The following is a 15,866-nucleotide window of genomic DNA, read 5'->3' as shown; positions in this document are numbered from 1 at the left end:
TAAAGTAGTAAACCATTAACTACTTATGGACAGCTTCAGACACAGCTAGACAAGAAACATCAACAACTTGTACAACAAGAAAAAACAATATCTGTTTTGCAACAAGATGTTATACATAAACAGCATCACATTGAATCATTGGATGAGCTACTGATAGAGAGCAGAGAGGTAAGGTTGGCTTTTGACTTTCTTTAAATACAAATCAAGCAAGTGGCTAATAATGAAAAGCACATCCATGGACACGTGGAAAAACTGGAGAAAATGAAAGATAATGTCTTTGCTTCCTTCTTAATTTTAGTTTGAGTCATTGACTGAATCTAGTGTACTCCCCATACTACTCTAAAGTGTGTGAACTTTCATGACCCCTTGTTGTTTACCATCTCAGCAGTCTGTTTATACCTCTGGTTTGCCCCTTGGGCTTCTTGCTTTAATTAAGGAAAAGAGATCTGGATAAAGAACTACTGCATTTATTCTGCACTAGATGGAAAAACAAGAATGTTCTAATATGGCAATCTATGTTTCTTTTAATAATTCCTTTTGCTGCAGAATATGAAGGGACGCTTCTTAGGAACCAAATTCTCTTTGAAGTATGATATACACAAATACAGTATGCAAGCTGTATACATATATGTACAATGATCTATTTTTTCCTCTGATTCCTAGTATGAATTCTTAGTAGCTATACTTTTATTACTGCCACTATATTTACCTTTTTTTTTTTTTGTTTTGGAAAAAAATGCTTAAGCAGGAAGTGAAAAAACAAAACATCAAGAAAGATGAGGGACTGAAGATACTGCAGAGTCGGTTAACTGAGCAAACAATCAAAGTTAGTAAACTCTCTGTAATTTTCGATTAATAGTTTTAAAGTTTGCAATAGTGATGTCTTCTTTTCTTATCCTCTGTGGACAAACTATGTTGAGGCTGTTTTACAGAAATGTCTTGCACAAATATTTCAGAAATTGTTAGACTGAAGTATTCCCACTACTTTTATTTTTTTTTTTTAATAAAAGCTATGCTGAAATCTGCCATAAGAGATTATGCAATGCATAATTGCCTTATTAAATTACTGTAGTTACAAATAGGGCAGATTTGTACTTGTACTTTGAAAGCAAGAGGTTGCCTAACAAAGGTAATATTTCATAGGTTTTTGCACTAGGTATAGTTTAGACATATGATATCATAATATTGGTCGTCTATTAAAACAAAAAACAAAACCATCTGTACTTCTTAGTGTTTGCTTGGTATTTTCCATGCAATAATTGCAACGGTTTTACTAAACATTATCATGTGGTGACTTAACACAGTCAGGTTTCAGGCAGTATTAGATCTTCAGGATACTACCAGGAGAAGATACTTGTGACATAGCTGGTAGCATGTTCTCTGAATTTGTGTTGGATCAGTTTTCTTTTTTGAGTGTCTTTCTAGTATTTGGGTTGTTTTCCAGAGACTTAAAATTAGGACCCCTGATCTCTTACATTTCTGAATGTTATTTCAGTTCTTTGAAGCTTATAATCTTTCACGTCTGTTTTAACGCTCTTAGATTAAAATATCTTTGCATAAGATGTCTGAAAAGCTATATATTTTCAACATTTTTGGACTACTAGCTAGCTAACAAAAAATAGCTAATTTGAAGTAATTTTTACATTCAACTAGGTGAAACAACTTGAGTCAGCACTAGATATATGTAAGGAAGAACTTGCACTGTTTTTGAGTCAGTCGGAAGAAAATAAGGAGATGTTTGAAAATCAGCTCAAAAAGAAGTCTGAAGAGGTAATAATTTATTTTAGTGGTTCTTCTGTATTGCAGAGAAAGCTGTTGTTCTGATGTGTTTAATATAAAAGCTTGTGAAATACGAAACAAAGCCTTTGCAGCATGAATTGTGGTGAGGAATTGAGCTGGGGGCAAATACTATACATTTTGTGAGGGTAAAGGGGAAAAGCATAACTAAGAAATGTTGGATAAACCTAGGAAAAAGGAATACCAATTGAAATGAGTTGTTTAAAGAAGTAACAGAATCAGGATTAAAGAAATCATTGTCATAAAGAATGGAGAGCATGCTATTGCAATATAAAGTTACATGTCCATAGTTGATTTGTGTCACAAGTATCTCAGTGGGGAAGAAGTCCTGGGGATACAAAACTTCTACTTCAAGCCACTGAGTTTTTATCACGCTTCTCACTGTTACATGAAAAAATGTAATAAAAATGCATTAAAAATGTTTTACTGTAATGGAAAGTAAATGTATTTTCAGGTTTTTTATTTACAAAAGGAAATAAAACTGAAAGGTCATGATCTTCAGGACACAAGTGAACAAAATATTATTCTGCAACAAACCTTGCATCATCATCAGCAAATGTTGCAGCAAGAAACTATTAGAAATGGGGAACTGGAAGATAATCAAACTAAGCTTGAAAAACAGGTACAGTACCATGAAAAGAGTCTACGTAAGGACAGTTGTTTAAATTCTTTTATATGCATTTTTGTAACAACTTTAGAATCTGAATGTTTATCTGATAACTGAGGTGATAGTTGTTAATTTAGATATATCTAAAATAAAGGAATTACAGTTTGTTTTGTATTAAAGCAAGCTCTTTGCTATCAAAAACTCTTATATTTTTGTGGCTAAGTACTTGGAAAATCAAGCCCTAGACTTCAGTTAAGGTGAGGTGTATTGAAATTCAAAAGTTGAACCTAGTTACACTTACTCAAAAACATTTGTCTTCCAGATGTGACTGCAGTTGTGACTATATAGTGACTTAAACTATATACAATTTTAGACTATAGAGATACCTGTTGTATTAAAAGTGTATGAATTACAAGACAAAGATGTATTTTTCTTTGTTACATAGTTTAAAAGTAATATATATATATTTAAATACAATTTTAAATAGGTATCTACTTTGGAACAAGAACTTCAGAAACAGAAAGCGCGTGCAGAAGATGAATTGAGAAAGGTAGAACAGAAGCTTTGTCTAGCTTCTCAGGAAGCAGATTTAAACAGAATGAAGGTAGATGAACTTAACAGCATAATCAGGTAGGTTTAGAATAACTGGGAGGAATATTCTGCATATAGATGTAACGATGTTTGCTCTGAAATGGTGTTCAGCTATGTAATTACACCGCTCAGTCTCTGGCTAATAGATGGGAATTTAGAAAGTTTCTAACTAGCAGAGGCATGAGGTTCTGGAACAGACTTCAAATGGAATTAATATGTGTACAGGCAACCTATTTAGTCTAAAAATGGCACTTCATAATACAATTCAATTCATAAATATATCAAATTGTTTGTACTTTGAGGAGGGCTTGGTAGTCTTAAAGAATGTCTTCTTGTTGCAAGAAAAACCTACTTTATATGACTTCTTGTTGTTCCTATGAATGTCACAGTTACTCACATAATTGATGGGAATAATGATAATTCTACTTCTGTAAGATCTTCTTTTCCTAGCAAACTTCCTTTAACTTTATTGCTTCAACTGAACTTGACAGGATCTGCTGTGTATTTGTGGCCGATCTGCTAACAGAATTCCACTAGATTCAATGATATTATTCACTATTCATGAAAGCATCTGTCTTTTCAGAGCATGTAAGGATGTAGATTTGCTGCTTTTGTTATTACAAGGTTCATTTTGTTCTGGCTGCATCTTTTATTTAGGCAAATTAAGTTGGAGATGGATCAGTACAAGAATGAACTTACTATTATGGAAAAAGAAGTAGTACAATTAAAACGAGATGCTGAAGACAAAGCAATGCAAATAAATCAATTGGATATCACTTTGAAAGAAGCACAATCAGAGCTCAATGAAAAGACAAATGAGGGTAATTTAGCTGTTTTGTTTTCCAGGCTTCCTTTAATCACGCCATTTCTCTGTGTATTAGGTTCGATATTTTCCCTTTTTATTATTAAGCACAAGCAAGTCAGAATATGATAGTTTTGAGGGTTTTCCATAGTCATATTTTTAAATTTTTCGGTAATTCTATAGTTAAAGATAAACAAACAAGCCACTGACTTATTTTCAAGGGGTTTCTGCAAATTCTCTTTTTTGTGGGTATACCTTTACCTTATGTGAAATAACTAAGCAGATTTGCGTCTGTAAACTGGCAATGCAGATCCTTAGTATGGTAATCAAACAAGACACACAAATTTAACAAAGTTGTAATGACATTCATGAAAATTCATCTAATTTAAAAGAAAAAAAACCACAAGAGCTTGTGGAAATAAACTTTCTAACCACTCCTCTTCCATTTATTTTTACCATTCTTTTAAACTGGAGGCTTACTAGCAATTCTGTTAGCGTTTTTTGTAGCAGTGTATATTCATTTACTATATTGTCTCTCTCTTTTCTCATTGGCAAAATGTTTTAGATGCATACTCAAATTTCAAGTCTATTGTAGATTGTGAACTGAATAGAAAACGGTGAAGACTTAAGTGCCATGAATGGGTGGTTGTATAATTTCATTGTCTTTCTAGATTTTCCTAAAAATAGTGATACTGAAAATCGGTTACAGCTACCAGTGCTAATAGACAATGGTGTTCATAAAGAGCCTGACTTACTGATGATTCAACACTTTGATTTGATTTGTTTTGTGTGTGTGTCTGTAAAACAGTGAATGATTTAGAAGATAAGCTGCTTCAAAGTGAGACTTGCCACAGGGAAGCATTACAGAAAATAGTAGAACTAGAATATGCATTACAGAATGCCAATGAAGAATTAAAAATCACTTTAACACAACTTCAGGAATTGCAAGAAGCATTACAGAACGCACAGTCCTCTCTAGAAGAGAAACATGTTGCTGTCATGAGTCTAACAGCTGAGCTGAGGTTAGCTGCTATCTTTTCTATCATGAAAACTGAATTTTACATTCTGACCATAAATTAGTGATACCTTTATTTACTATTTTTTTTCAACAATATGTTGTCCTTATAACCAGTTAAATACATTGAATAATGAAGTTATTGGGAGATCTCCACAAGGAAACTATCACAATTACTCTATTTGGTTTGTCTTTCCAATCAGTAGATTCACACTTTAAAGTAACCTGGCTTTAAGCAATAGATGTGATGTTTTTCAAGCTGAAATTCAATTGCTTGAAGCTAAGCAATTGAATGTGCATTAAGCAGTTAAACATATGTGAATTTCAGGTATTGCAAGGGAGAAATGGAAGACAAAAAGCAAGAACTGCTTGACATGGACCAAGCACTGAAAGAAAGGAATTGGGAACTGAAACAAAGAGCAGCTCAGGTCAGATCGTTTTTAAGTATGTTACTGACAGCTGTTCCTATTATGTAGTATTATGATACTTTATGAAAAATATACTGAATTTAATTGTGTTAACATATCATTCCAAACTGTACTGCTAAGCTAGCCATAGTATTGACTATAAAACTTGCTGTATCTTCCTGAAGCCGTATGGCAACAGGAAGGATCAGGTTGTGCTCCCCTAAAGGGGCACAAACTATTATTTTCATAGAACAGAAGCCTCATGTAAACCCATCCCATAATTCTTTTAGTAATAAAGTTGCAGGACACTGTTGACATATTGATTTTTGATAAAAGGGAGGAAAGGTCTGCACTGAAATGTGCCTTGAGATGATAGATTCCTTTCCTGGTTTTCACTGGATCATATTTAATTAGATCTAAAGCAATCTCTAAATATAAAACAGCATATTTACTGTGAAGAAATTTCCGTATCTCACATGAAATATTTTCAGTCTTTTGATTTGGCTTCAGCATTTGGTACTCCTTGTGGAAAAGCTATTATTTTGTCACTTACAATTAGCCCGCAGCCTTCTAATTGCTACTTCCTGCAAGAATTAACAGCTTGTGTATCCAAGAATATTTAAGGTGCAAAAAAAATACATCTGTAGAAGGAACTGAGACTGTAACGAGGTCAGATCTTCCAGTATATTCTTGTCACAGCACCCTGTGAGCTGCTCTGGGAGTTCACTAAAGCAACAGAATTAATTTATGTATCTTGCTTTGGCAAAAATCGGCACTTTCTAACATAATGGACAAGTATAATGAACTACTAATTAAATTCAGATTAAACTGAATTAAATTAAACTTGGTTTGTATTCTGTATATCTGATGACCAAATGTGTTCTGTTAGGGACTTTTTTTTCCCCCCAATTTTCCACTTTGCTCTTTGTGTTTTGCCCCTGCTTTTCAAATGAGGTAGCTAGGGTGCATTTTTATTTTGACTGCTTGGAAGAATATTTCTGAGACTACAAGAGTTTAGTTTAATTCCTTTTGCTATCGTATTTTGTCATGTTGCTGCCTAAATTCTGCATAGTAGTTCAAAATAATATGTCTCCTTTTTTCCTGTTTTGTATCTAGATTACACAGTTGGATATGACAGTTCATGAACATAGGGGAGAAATGGAACAACAAATAATTCAATTAGAGAGTAATTTAGAGAAATCTGAGTTAGAAGTTAAGGAATGCAATAAACAGGTAATTCTTGCTTTAAAACACAGTTTCCCTAACAAAGGGCAAATGATTATATAAGAATGTCTGGTTCTGGAACACAAAACTGGCCAGGTTTAACCTGGAAGAGAATACTGGTGCTGTATTGTAGGGAAGGAAAGAATACCTTAATATACTAGCAAAACTATTTTATTTGACAATTAAAACTATTACAGGGATATGACAGTGCAAAAATGAAAATGTGTCTTTCTACTTAATATGATAATTCCCAAACTGCTCTTCTAATATAGGAAAACGTTAGCAAAATAAAATCAAAAATTAGCAAGGGATCCCAAAGTCAGTATTAATATTGGCAGTGTTTGTAAGGTTTTCTTAATTGTTCTGATTTCATTAAAATAAATGGCCTGATATTATTGCATTTTCTGTTCAGATTGAGAGCTTAGAGAACAAACTCCAGCATTCTAAAGATGAGCTTCGTGAAAAGGAGTTTGAAATACTCCAAAGAGATCAAGAAATAAATCAGCTGAAGAAGAAAATTGAAAGAAAGCAACAGAGCCTAGAAGCTCTTGAGAAGGTGAAATGCTCCTTGGATTTCAATCCCCTTCCCTTAGCAACTGTTATTCACAACGTACTGCACAATTTTTAGTACTTAGGCCCGTGTGATTGTTTAATAAACGATGCAAGTAAAACAGCCTTCTCCCTAAAGATAGTGCTTGCAAATACTGTGGAGTTATCTACTTAAATTCTTAAGTAGAGTTCATTTAAAACAAATTGTCAAATTTTTAACGCCATTACTGTAACTGCCTAGAAAGAACTGTACGGTGTCTCTTTAGAATAAGTGTCATTACTTCTCCCCATATAATTGTATTGTATATCCTGATTTTTGCTGGATCTTAATGCCCTAAAATTAAACCAGTTTAATGATTTAGAAGTTAGAAATTTATTGGCAGACTCTTGTCTGTTTTGTGAAGAAATTAAAATATTGATCATCTTCAGTAATCTGATGCTTTGGCTATGGAGATGGTCTTCCTTGAAATTAAATCAACAATCGATCATTGTTCATCCTAATATCTAATCTAAATCTACCTTGTTTTCGTTTAAAGTCATTACTCCTTGTCCTATCACTACATCCCCTGACAAAGAGTCCTTCCCCAGCTTTCCTGCAGGCCCCCTTTAGGCACTGGAAAGCCACTATAAGGTCTCTGCAGTGCCTTCTCTTCTCTAGGCTGAACAACCCCAGCTCTCTCAACCTGTCCCCATAGAAGAGGTGCTCATCTTGGTGTGGCCCTCCTCTGGACTCATTCTGTATCAATGATACTGTGTGATGAGAGCTTCTTGTGTCTTAAATATAAATATTTTAAATATTTATCTTGTGGAAATAATTGCATCAGAGGAGTACTGAGAGCTAGCGTGCTCTTAGGAGCTAGAAGAGGTGTGGTGGTGGTTTTCTTTTTTGTACAGTGAGTTGAAGCATACAGATGAAACAGAAAATAGCTAACTTTATGAATTATACAAATACTTGTTTTCAGGCATATATGAGATGCTAATGAATAGGTGTTAAAATAAGCTTTTTATGAATGTGTTAATATATATAAATCAAGTTTTGTTACGTCTTCCTTTTAAATATCTATGTTGGCTGCTATGAGATGACACAGAACTTAGACAACAGATCTGTGGTCTTTTAGAGTCTATTATATTTATAGAGTCTATATATTTATATTATTTTTATATTTATATAAATGTTATGGTTTTGGGACTTTGTGTTTGATGGGAGTTTGGCTTGGTGGTATTTTTTCTTTTCTTGCTGCTGTTTTTTCCCCCTCTGAAAGAAAAGAATTAATGCAGAATGTTTTGGGATTTTTTATTTGTTTGGTTTTTCTTTTGAGATCTGTTGTTGTTTACCTGTTACAGAGAGTGAAAAACCAGGGGAATTGCATTGGAGACCAGTACAAAGAAGCATTAGATTTGGGTCAGCAATTGAAGCTAGAACGAGAACAGCGGCAGCACACTCACTCAGAATTGGCGGAGACTCGTCGAATGTTAGTTCAGGCCCAAAGAGAAGCAGACAGGCTCTCGCATGAATTGGAAGAACTAAACCATCTGTCCCAAGAAAAGGTGACTGAATGTTTCAACATTTCAACTCAGAATATACGTTCAGTAGTAGTAGAATTAGGTATTAAAAAACTTTTTTTTTTTTTTTTTTGGAAAGGATGCATTTGTTTAGGGCTTAAAGTTTGTAATATGCATATTGTAGTTCTGTTTTGAACTCCCACTCTGTGGGAGTGTCCAAATTCTGTTTTCCCTTGCCATTTCACAGTAATTAGTAGCTTCCTTCTTTTCAGTTCTGAAAAGAGAAAAATTCATTTTTTTTCCCGGTTAATAATGGACAAAAGAAATGCCCAGATTTAAAAATGAAATCGCTGCCAGTGTTTTTTGTTATTACTTACCAGAGTTAAGCAAGCTTTTCACCAAAAAGTGGTATTTCCTTTGGTATAGGGAACAGAAAGGGAAAATAGCTGGTATATTTCCATAACTAAATATCTGCAAGGAACTAGACTAAATCAGAACTCACACAGTAGCTGTCTGCCCATTGTCTTTCCTCTTTCTAGTACACAGGTCAGACCCAACTGCAGTTCCTGTTCTCCTCTGAAGACAGCTACTCCTTCTGTAACACCAGTTATGAAAAAAGAAAGTTAGAAAGAAAATGAGAGAACATTGTAGGTTAGGAGGGAACATTCATTTGTGAAAGTGTACTTTTGTCTTTGCCAGTTTTCAATATCTAGAAACATAGTGCTGCAGCTATGTGGTCCTGTCTAAGCTTTGGAAGAGTATTCTCATACAGAGATTTTTTTAAAAAATAATTTATGAAAGCAACTTCATTACCATCTATCTCAGGTAATCATTTCCTGTTTGTGCAATATCTAGAAAACATTCTAGATTCTGAAGTTTCTTGCTTGACCTGTGTAACTACGTTAATGGCAAGCAAACTCCCTCTTACTTAAAGGAGTATGACTCTACCAGTGTTATTCAGTAGGCTTATATTTGGCTTAAGAGCTAAACAAGAAGGTAGCAGCACCTTGATGACTACCATGTTCTAGGCCTTGTCCTAATGTTGATTCCATACGAACAAACAAGGAAATGGGTAACCTCATTGTGTTTCTTTGCAGAAAACAGAGAAACTGATTCACTTACGTCATGTGATTTTTTTTCAGGTGGAAATAATGTTTTGTGTTTACAGTGTTTTTCAGGTACAGGCATGATTAATAGTATCTCTTACTGTCTTTCAGGAATCTCGTGCAAACCGTTTGGCAGAAGAACTGGGTGCTGCCAAAGTTCATGAAGCTCAACTAGAAGTACAAATGCAATCTGAGATAAACAGGCTTTCTGCAGAAATATGTTCATTAAAAGATGCTTGTCAGAGAGAGGTAAGTACTAGAACTGAAATTGCTCCTGCTGTTTTGATTATGTTGTCTTTGTTATTCCTTGTCTCGGAATAAGACATCCGAGAAGTCTTCTGTCACTGAAGATATTTGATCTGTGTTCTAGAGCATGGGGGCTTGGCTGTGTCCCACCTGGATATGAAGGTTCTTTCACTGCAGATTGAAGCAGTGTCAGTTCTTCCACCTTGACTTCTGTTAAAGGAGATGATTTAGAACAGTCAAGGACTGGACAAGAAAGGATCTCCTACCTAGTGCCTGAACAAATGCTGACTAAACGCTTCCTTCCCAGACAAAAAAAGTAGTCTGTTAAAAGAATACACATACACCTTCTTTTGAAGCAGTAGCTGATAGGCTTAGTCAGAACTGCTTTCAGTCAACCACTTTTATTTGGACAGGGAGAAGGTAGGAGCCTCAAAGGCCATTTATGGCTTCTGGGTTTTTATGCATCAACTAGATTTCAAAGGTACCAGATCCTTGAGGAAGTATCTAGTTGTGTATGGAGTTACCTTCTAAAAATGTAAGATCCACATTTATTCAAAAATAAATTCATATATGCAGGGATTGTCCTCATGTCATGAAATGCCTAAATCCTAAAAGAATGAATCCAGTGTATTACTGGACTCTTCAGACTCTCACAGTGAGAATGATATAAATGCAATTAAGGATAGTTTCTTGTGATAATGGTGTGTCTTTCTCAAAGAAGTACACCTGGACAAAATTCTACAGCAGATTAAAGTTGCAAAAATAAAAGTCAATAGAAAAATGGCAATCCAAAGATGTAAGATAAATAGTCTATGAAGCTCATAACTCTAATGAGATTCTCTCTACTGATTACCATTTATGCTGGGAAATGTTCTTTTTTTTTTTTTTTTTTAAAGAATCATTCTGTATAAAAAATGAATACATTACAGAGGTTCTAGCTCCATTCTGAATATTATGTGGTTGCTTCTGTGTTTGAAAATGGTGTCTGTCATAACATCATGTAAGAGAAAACTTTCTACTTCAGTGGTGTTTATGGCAGACTCACTGACGAATCTTCTACCTTTGTGCAAGTTCTAAAATGTCAATTACTAATGTATCTGGGGAAAGCGGCGGGCGTGGGTCTTAAGAGGGATGGTTATAGCCTCTCTCATTCTTTTTTCCTTAATACACAACTTTTCCTGCCTGTTACAGTGCAGGTTATAAGTTCTTATCTGATTGTTTCCTTGCTGGATTGATTTCTCTCCTGGTCCACTCTTGCCCTTTTGAGATTCATAAAATAACCAGGGCACAGATTTTTCAGTTGACTCATTTTGTTCTTAATTTGCTTTAATTTGCGTTGAAGATCTTGTTACAACAGCACTCTCTGGGAAGTTGAAGTAACTTTCTTTTATTAAAAAGAAAAAAGATTTGACTTAATTTACAATGGTAGATGACTTTTATGACAAATTAACTTCTATGGCCAAATTTCTTACTGAAGTGAGAAATAAAATTTTGTTAATAATGATAATTGAAGTAATAAAAAAATGAAGTACTTTTTTTCTTCTTTAAATGTAAGTCTTTAACTTTTACAATGTTTTTGGCATATTTCTTAAACTTGAGAAGTGTGCTCATCTGAAAGACCAAGCAAAAAGGCAGATACCAACACAACACCAAAAATTTGGTTCTTATTATCTAAGTGGACAGTTGCAACAGATGAAGCGAGATTTAGCAGAGGCTCAAGATACTGTTACTAATCTGCAGCAACAACTTCAGGTTAGAGATGAAATGTTTCATGCTGCAAGTGAAGCATTGCTTGAGGTAAGTTTACCTAACTAGCCATTATACGTAAAGCATCTAAGGTGATTTTTGCACACAAAAACAATTACAGGATCTTTAACCAAGAGAATTGAACAAAGTGAATTACCCAGTTCTGGTTTTGCATTACTTGCTTTTGCTTTATTTGTAATAATTATTGAGAAACTAGAAATAACTAAAATGCGTGTAAATTTAGGCCTGTAAGGCTTAAAAAAAGTTCATCTTTCCCAGCCTCCTGTGTATTATAGAACTATAGAGGGTACTACAGAACTCTAGAGGGCTTTTTCTTTGTTTTGTTATGTGAAGGACGTGGAAGGACAATAGGAGGATTCTGTGTCGTCTAAGACTTGAGTGTGTCACTTAGTCCCAATCCATTTTTGTATATCTATGCCTTTAGAGCTCGATGTTTACATATATATATATATTTTTTTTTTTTTCTGCAAAAAGTGGTCTGTATAAAAGTGGTCATATAAAATGCAGAAAGCTATGAGGAAGATGAGACATCTAATACATGGTATAAATAATTAGAAGTATGTGTAATAGTCTTTCATTCATTAGCTCTAAGCTTATTATGTGCTACTTATAGATGTCTGTGTACTCCATTTATAGCATTCCCTTAAGAATAAGCATCTAGCTAATAGGGAATAGATGCAACATAATGGCTTTTATAGGTATAATTAACAGGAGCCACAGTATATTGTGATGTTACCAAATATTAGACTGGCTGATATGGGCCACAGTAATGGCTAATGTAAATGTAGCTGCTGTGAATCCTGTATGAGAGCAACCATTTTGTTGATCAGCTCATACTCCTGGTTTTTGTTTTGTTTTGTTTTGTTTTATAAATGTACTGCCAAATAATTAAGTCCAGAATGCAAGCCTGTTCTTAAAGGAGGAGAAAAAGCCAAGCCCCTTAGAAATTAACAACAAAAAGCGTACTATAACTGACCACGCATTTCTGTTTACTTTATAAAATCCAGAATATTTAACATTTATTTTAATAAGATTTTTTAAATAAGATGCTTTAATGGTAGAAATCATAGGCTTTTTTCCTTTCACATGGTGGAAGCACTTCGATACTGTCGATATGTTTTTTAAAAACACATCATGAATTTTTAGAGTCTTAAGTTGTGAGGAACTTAAACGCAATAATCCAGTTCACAGAGAAACCTTAAGCCTTACACAGTGCAGTTATTTCAAAAGACAGTACTCCTTCAAATTCTACAATTTTGTGGAGAATTTGTATATTAATATTTCTTCTCAAAATACACTGCATAATATTTTATTACACTTCTCTTAAAACTTAACATTGCTTACAAATTCTTCAACATTTATTTATTTTGAAAGCAAATGCACTTCGGTTGACAGAACAGTAAACAGGAATGCAATAATAACTTAAGTCTAGGAGGCAGAATTTGAGAAAGAAGCCATGGACTTGAGACCTGCACGTAGTTGGCTTAATTTGTTAAGAGAGTTCTTCAAAATAAAAAGTAACGTCTTAGTGCAAAAGGATTTAGATAGGGTAAATTGAACTCGGAAGTTTGAAGTTGCTGATCAAAGATATTTTGTTGCAGGGGCAAGAACTGTGAAGGAAGAAATGTTGCCTATTGGACAAGCAGTAACCCACGAATGCTGTTGCTGGCAACATAATAGTACATTCAAAGAGGAAATTTTAACATTGTATTTGTAAATTATGAATGTATTTTTATTGATGCAAAAGCCTATCTTGCTTTTTCCAACTGTTTTTGAGATTATTGCCTTAAAAAATTCACTTATTTTATTTTTCAGAAATAAATTTTATTTTTAAGTATCTTGAATTGTAGGAATTAATTTCACCTCTAGTGTCACGTCCCCTCTTCCCCCCCAGGATTTAAAATGATGTAGCTGTGTGGCACATCTAATAAGAGCAAAATGGTATTATCTTTTTATCAGTTTTTCTTTGGGAATAGTTTTTTGTTGTTCATTTGTTTGTCTTAAGATACTGTCCCTGTAACATTTTATGTTTATTAGAATGAACCTGTGTGTAAGACATTTTAGGTCACTGATTCGGTCATTAATAGATGCTGGGAAAATCTGTGTGCTTTACTCCAACCAGTGTCTTTCAGATGCAGAGATGTGTGGGACGGGGCCATAAGGCTTGACTGTTTCCTTACAAACTAAAACAGTTTTCCAGAAGTATTACACAATTTAGTATAAATGGCTAGTGACCGCAGTCTTTAGCGCTTGTATTACATAAGTGCCAGAAACTGCAAATATGAGAGGCATAAATGTGAGTCTGATTAATGCAAGCATGATTTATGCGCATTAAGATATGAGATTGGTAGTTCAGAATATCCAGTTAGCAACGGCATTTAATGTAGAGCAGAGAAGAACAAAAATTAATGTAAGACTTAAGCCTGAATGAGGTGTTTAGTGTTTTAAGAGTGCATCTCAGACAGAAAACAAAACAAAACAAAAAAACCTATTGTATTTCAGAAACTCTGCAGGTGGAAGTGTGCTAACCTCCTTGGTAGCAGGTAGGTCAGTTTAACTAGTTATTCGAACATGCTCCACAAATCCAAATATTCTACTTCCAGTGGTTATACAAAATCAGGCACACACTTTGCAGCTGTTGTTAAGTTCAAGATACACTCATCTGAAGTATATATTTCTGCAGTTTCAGTGTATTTTTCTATTATAAAAATTATGATGTAGCAAAACCTGCTGTTTACTTGGGGAAATTACTGTATGACGTGTTTCAGAACAAGCTATCTGCTCCTCTACATAACACTAAATTAAAACCAGTAAAATTAATTTGACGAGCGCAATTGAAAAAAATATTATTTTTTTTCCTCTTGTTAAGCAGATCAGTTTGCCTTCAGGCTAGAAATCTGTGCATCAAACTTCAGACTGGTCTTTTGAAGCAAAGGAACATTAAAGCCCTTCAAACCAAGATTTCAAGGGGAAAATATATCCTATCTGTAACTACAGTTGCATCACCACACTAGAGGAGTTCCACTAACATAGTATTGCATAAAGCCTTGCTTGCCCCTCCTACATGCACTAAATATAAATGTGCATGAGCAGCAATAGCAATTTGCCTAATGGCTGAATCAGCTACACAGCATTTGCGGTAAAATTGTGTATCTGAATACTAACTTCTTTGGTAAAGCCCTGGGTCAAACCTGATAATTAAGTAGAAACATAATTAAAATTTCTCATTAACTTTAGATGTTGTGTTGTTATTTTGCAGGTCTGAGAGGTTAATGATTTCATTTGTTATACTGTCAACATTAGTTTGTCTGGAAAGCTTACATCATTTCAGTGAAACATTTCTGTAGAGTTCTACTCTTTTGAGTTACTAACTAGTTTACATCTACACAAATCCTGGAAAACTAAGTTAATTCTTCTGAACTGTATTGTATTAACATGGGGTTATTGTCTCTTAGAAAACTTTTTTCTTTCAACTTGTCAGCTGGAGAATAGAAAATGTTCAAAGACTCAGTGATTGCAAGGATATAGTGAAGCTGGTCAGTTTAGTGTCTTTCTAGTTGTTCTTCACTGCTAGCATGCTTGCTCACTTTCCTCCTTCTTGTATGGGAACAGTGCCAAAAATAAATATGAGGAATCTGTCTAAATAACTTTTCTCCTTCCAAATCGACAGCATACTTTTCAGTTACTTTTTCTATAAAGCCTGTTAGACATGTTTGTAACTAAAAGTCCTATAGTAATAAGATATCGGAATAAATTCAAGCGCTGCTCTATTTCAAAAGGATGTGGAGGGTGCTGTAAGCATTGAAATTCTGAACACCTTTAGCAAAGGGATCGTATTTTGGGTATTTGTCATTAGCGTTGAGTCCAGCACTCACATCAGAGACTGGTTGTCTCTAGTGGCAGTTGTAATTGTGGCAAAGCTTTTTCTTCCAGTAATGTGCAAAATCATTATTTTACTATTTAAAAAATCTTATATAGTTTACAAATGTCTCATTTCAAAGACTAATCAAGTTTTATATTAAATATTGTCCATATTGGTAATGCAGATTATAAGCTCATGTAGGAGCATCTGTTTCTGTTTTTGTCTAGTTGGAGATTATCCCTTAATCATGCAGGGTCCAGGTGTGCATTTTGGGATTTGTTGACTCAGGAAAGCTGCAGATTGCATTAAAGGCCAGTGACATTATACTATAGCTGCATTTAGGTTGTTGTGCCTCTGAGCAAGAACTCTTGCTTGAACCACACAGTGAAA

The 15,866-nt window shown here is 34.3% G+C and overlaps 1 protein-coding gene across 9 annotated transcripts in view; it reads left to right on the top strand.

Moving 5' to 3' along the window:
• Window positions 1-15,866, top strand: part of CCDC18 (coiled-coil domain containing 18) — a 30,071-nt gene that overhangs the window by 12,820 nt on the left and 1,385 nt on the right. For 2 of the 9 annotated variants that reach the window (XM_080602833.1, XM_080602834.1), the window contains exons 15-27: window positions 34-168; window positions 749-826; window positions 1,654-1,770; window positions 2,252-2,419; window positions 2,892-3,034; window positions 3,653-3,816; window positions 4,606-4,819; window positions 5,141-5,240; window positions 6,336-6,452; window positions 6,856-6,999; window positions 8,337-8,540; window positions 9,713-9,850; window positions 11,447-11,644. In XM_080602833.1, coding sequence (XP_080458959.1) covers window positions 34-168; window positions 749-826; window positions 1,654-1,770; window positions 2,252-2,419; window positions 2,892-3,034; window positions 3,653-3,816; window positions 4,606-4,819; window positions 5,141-5,240; window positions 6,336-6,452; window positions 6,856-6,999; window positions 8,337-8,540; window positions 9,713-9,850; window positions 11,447-11,644 — 1,920 coding nt within the window. Of the gene's footprint in view, window positions 1-33; window positions 169-748; window positions 827-1,653; window positions 1,771-2,251; window positions 2,420-2,891; window positions 3,035-3,652; window positions 3,817-4,605; window positions 4,820-5,140; window positions 5,241-6,335; window positions 6,453-6,855; window positions 7,000-8,336; window positions 8,541-9,712; window positions 9,851-11,446; window positions 15,863-15,866 lie in introns of those variants that run through there. The other 7 variants (XR_013954421.1, XM_080602836.1, XR_013954420.1 and 4 more) reach the window with 7 other exon arrangements.

This window comes from Anser brachyrhynchus, assembly GCF_964034855.1.
Source record: "Anser brachyrhynchus genome assembly, chromosome: 8".
Taxonomy (NCBI): Eukaryota; Metazoa; Chordata; class Aves; order Anseriformes; family Anatidae; genus Anser; species Anser brachyrhynchus.
This window is presented reverse-complemented; position numbering and strand designations above follow the sequence as displayed.